Genomic DNA, 3,953 nt, shown 5'->3' with positions numbered 1-3,953 from the left:
ATATATATATATATATATATAATTAGTCTAAAAAGAAAAAAAAAGCAACGCAAGGACGTGATACATGCAAATTCCTGGCGTCGATTAAATTGATTTCACTCTTCTTTCAAAGTGTGTAACAAGCTTACACATTTCTATATACTTTTATATCAATAAGCAATATATTTGGTGCTTTTTATTTTGCAGCAAATGTGTGTTGTATAGACTCCTTTAAACTAGACAGAGTGAAGGCATATCACGTAGTGGTTAGGATGTTCGGTTCATGAACAAAATACTGTGGGTTCAATGGCTAGATAAGACATTTCATTTCACCTTTCTCCAATTTACTCAGTTGTGATTGAATATCAACCAAATCCTGGTGCAACTCTCTCTTTCTCTCTCTCTCGTCCAGCTGTCACATCATGAATGTTCCGCTGTTTCAAGGGTGAGATGTCTGTCGAAAGGGCATCTATGTATGATTACGACTGTATAGTCACCTAAAATAATTATCGAAAAGTGTGGTACATGCTATCAAGCCACGATCTTCACGCTCGAGAATGACGGCTAGTTATACTATGTACACAAGCTCAAGTTTTGTGGGAGTTTACACATGGGGAAATCGATTCCTCTATTTGTTTAACATTTACTAGCCAATAAATAAATAAATAAATAAACAAATGAATAGATAAATAAAAGAAATCTGTGCATCAGTATGTTATGAAGACAAACCAGTAATAGCCGGATGGAATCTGCTTCCATTGCCTCCACTGTCTATACGATCCTGAAGCTATATAATACATTTAACACAGCTATGCGACCAAAGTGTAAAGCGAACGTAAGATTTATGAACAAGCGCATTCACTCTAATAGTTTACTGTTTGTATTATTGTATCTAAAATGTTTTTCACGAAATGATTTATTGGTAATTAAAACTGTTTCATGTCCTAGCTGAGTGTTGACATCAATAAACTTTGCATAAACAACCACTAAAAATTGACTTCTTTCTGTCTTGACTCCAAGTCTGTGTATTTCAACATTAAAAATAGTTCTGTTTATGACATTTCCAAACGAGGATAGCAACATAAGTGGAATGAAACGGTTTCAAACGTGGTAGAAATCAAAGTGAACCAAATCTATGGCTGCGTTGCAATCACGTTCTTTTAGGTTCAGTCCCACACTTTGGATAAACATCTTCTACAATAGCTCCGAGCCGACTAATATCTTGACCGCAGGATGCTCGTCGTATATATAACTGTATACATCTATCAATATACTGACATATATACATAGGCGCAGGAGTGGCTGTGTGGTAAGTAGCTCGCTTACCAACGACATGGTTCTGGGTTCGTGGCACCTTGGGCGTAAGTGTCTTCTACTATAGCCTCGAGCCGACCAAAGCCTTGTGAGTGGATTTGGTAGACGGGAACTGAAAGAAGCCTGTCATGTGTGCGTGCGTGTGTGTGTGTGTGCGTGTGTGTGTGTGTATGTATGTATGTGTGTCTGTGTTTGTCACCCCAGCATCGTTTGACAACCGATGGTGGTGTGTTTACGTCAAAAGTGACCGATAGAATAAGTACTAGGCTTACAAAGAATAAGCCCTGGGGTCTATTTGCTCGACTAAAGGCCGCAGTTAAATGGCTGAAAAGAGTAAAAGAGTAAGAGTATGTATGTATGTATGTGTGCATATATGCATGCATGCATGTATGTACGTATGTATGTATGCATGCATGTACGTAAAGACTGGTATTTAGGGCAGTGTGTTACATATCCCAGGGCCCCAATAATTATAGGTATAAACTTGAACTAGTTCAGCATAGGTATTCTCTTTTTCACTGATCTTCAGCTTTATGTTAACATCCACTGGGCGGCTAATTTCCACAACCGTACACAATTTCTTTTCTCTATCCCAAATTGCGCTTATATTTTATTGAGGTTTTCACTGGGATATTCCACCAGTACTCCTTTTTATTATGAGTGGCTATGGCTTCTACCATACTGTGGATTTTTATTTTTTATTTTATTTTTGTTTGTCCTTGGTGTTACCCTTCCGATGGATTTCATTATAGAGTGTCCTAGCTACAACGTTATGTCTCATCAGTTGATAAATCATGATGACATTTTCGGATAACTGCTTATGGTATGGGTGATTTTTCTTCAGTGTTAACTCCACAAAGTCTGCATCAGTTATCACATTTTACTGCTTTTTCCTGCATTTCTATCCCTTTTGTACATGAGGTATTTGGTTGATATTTCCTTTCCTGGATTGCAAACTTGTTTAAGCCTTCAAACTGGGAGGTAGTAATCCGGCTATTGGTCCATGATAGACTGCTTTGATTATCAATTTTACTATCATCTCAGAGCTTTCTGGTGATACGTTGCGGTAGATTCGTGCGACTCCTTTGGGTATGTATTTAAAGTTGTCAGACAAGGAATACTGCTGAAGAAGCTGCCTTCCAAGTCTTATGATGTGATCAGCCACATGTATGCTAACTTGGTCAAGGGATGCACTTCGACAATTGGTGGTTAGAAGATGTTGATGAAGGGATATGATACGACATTCAAAGGCATTTTGGATCGGTGTTAAGCCTCTGCCGCCTTATTTTCGTTTTAGGGAGAGGCGATCTACGTCACTGTTTGTGTGAAGATTATGTGTGCTTGTTAGTATTTTTCGGGTTTTCACATCAATGGCTCGGATATTCATCAAGCGTCCAGTCAAACAGCCCAAATGTTGGTATGAGTACTGGCTCTGCAAACACATTGTGAACCACTGTTTTATTGAATGCAGAGAGTTCTGAGGTTCAAATTTTCTTTATTCGGCTGTAATACTCTTTAGTGCCACATGTTTTGTTACAAGTGCCGTCGTAAGATATATTTTCATCCACCCTTACATACCTGTAACATTTCTCGTCAGATATAGAGGAAATAGTCAAGTCATTGATGGAGATGTTGCTAGTCTGGTTTACAGCCCCCCCTTTTCACAAACATGTATGTATGTATGTATGCGTGTGTGTGCGTGTTTGTGTGTATCAGTGCGTTAGGATGTACCTATGTGTATATAAACTTAATAAATATTCAAACATATTTTCCTAATTTTATTTTCTAGGCGGCTTAGCAAGAATAACATCCGATTTATAAAACGAGACGACTTTTCGAAATACCATCAATTGGAAATGCTGTATGTATATGTTTCATTTTATTCATGTTTATTCTATGTGAGGGCGCGGATGGACGTGTACGTGTGTGTGTGTGTGTGTACGTATGCGTGCGTGTATGTGTACACGTGTACTTGTTTGTATTTGTGTATCCAAGACATATCTTGTTGATGTGTATTCTGGGGTGTAATATGAGGGGTTGTTCAAAAGTTCCCGGTTTTGGATAAAAGAAAATACAGGACGATCAGTTAACTATGATTCTATTCAGCATATTCTCCTCTCAAATTCATACATTTCTTACAGTGACCTTTCAGTTTTTCTAAGTCCTGTAAAGGTACTCAGAAAGTTGGGTCCCCTGGCAAGTCTTTCGTGACACCCTTAAAGCCAGGAACTTTTCAGCATTCCCTCGTATAAATTACTCTATTTCTTCATTAATTCAATCATGTTGAAAGAACAAAACCTTATTTTGTACACAATTGTATAATATCCTTATTATTATGGCTCTAATATACTCTTAAATCCTGTAAAATCTTGTGTTTTTTCATCTTTTCTCTTTCTCTCTCTCTCTTTCTCTTTATATATATACTTATATCTCTCACTATATGTTTATATATATATATCAGTATGTATTGCATGTATATATATATCTATATATAAATATATATGTATATATATATATATGTATGTATGTATGTATATATATATTTATATTTGTGTATATGCATACATATATATATATGTATGTATATATATCTATCTATCTCTCTCTCTCTCTCTCTCTCTCTCTCTATATATATATATATATATATATATATATGCATA

General features: G+C 36.5%; 1 protein-coding gene across 1 annotated transcript in view; it reads left to right on the top strand.

The window, feature by feature from the left end:
* LOC106882740 (leucine-rich repeat and immunoglobulin-like domain-containing nogo receptor-interacting protein 1) overlaps positions 1-3,953 on the top strand; it is a 20,600-nt gene that overhangs the window by 1,917 nt on the left and 14,730 nt on the right. Inside the window, exon 3 of the mRNA XM_052970979.1 lies at positions 3,083-3,154. Coding sequence (XP_052826939.1) covers positions 3,083-3,154 — 72 coding nt within the window. The remainder of the gene's footprint in view (positions 1-3,082; positions 3,155-3,953) is intronic.

The sequence above is a fragment of the Octopus bimaculoides genome, chromosome 10 (genome assembly GCF_001194135.2).
Source record: "Octopus bimaculoides isolate UCB-OBI-ISO-001 chromosome 10, ASM119413v2, whole genome shotgun sequence".
NCBI classification, from domain to species: Eukaryota; Metazoa; Mollusca; class Cephalopoda; order Octopoda; family Octopodidae; genus Octopus; species Octopus bimaculoides.
The sequence above is the reverse complement of the archived record's forward strand: the minus strand, read 5'-3'. Positions and strand labels throughout refer to the sequence as shown.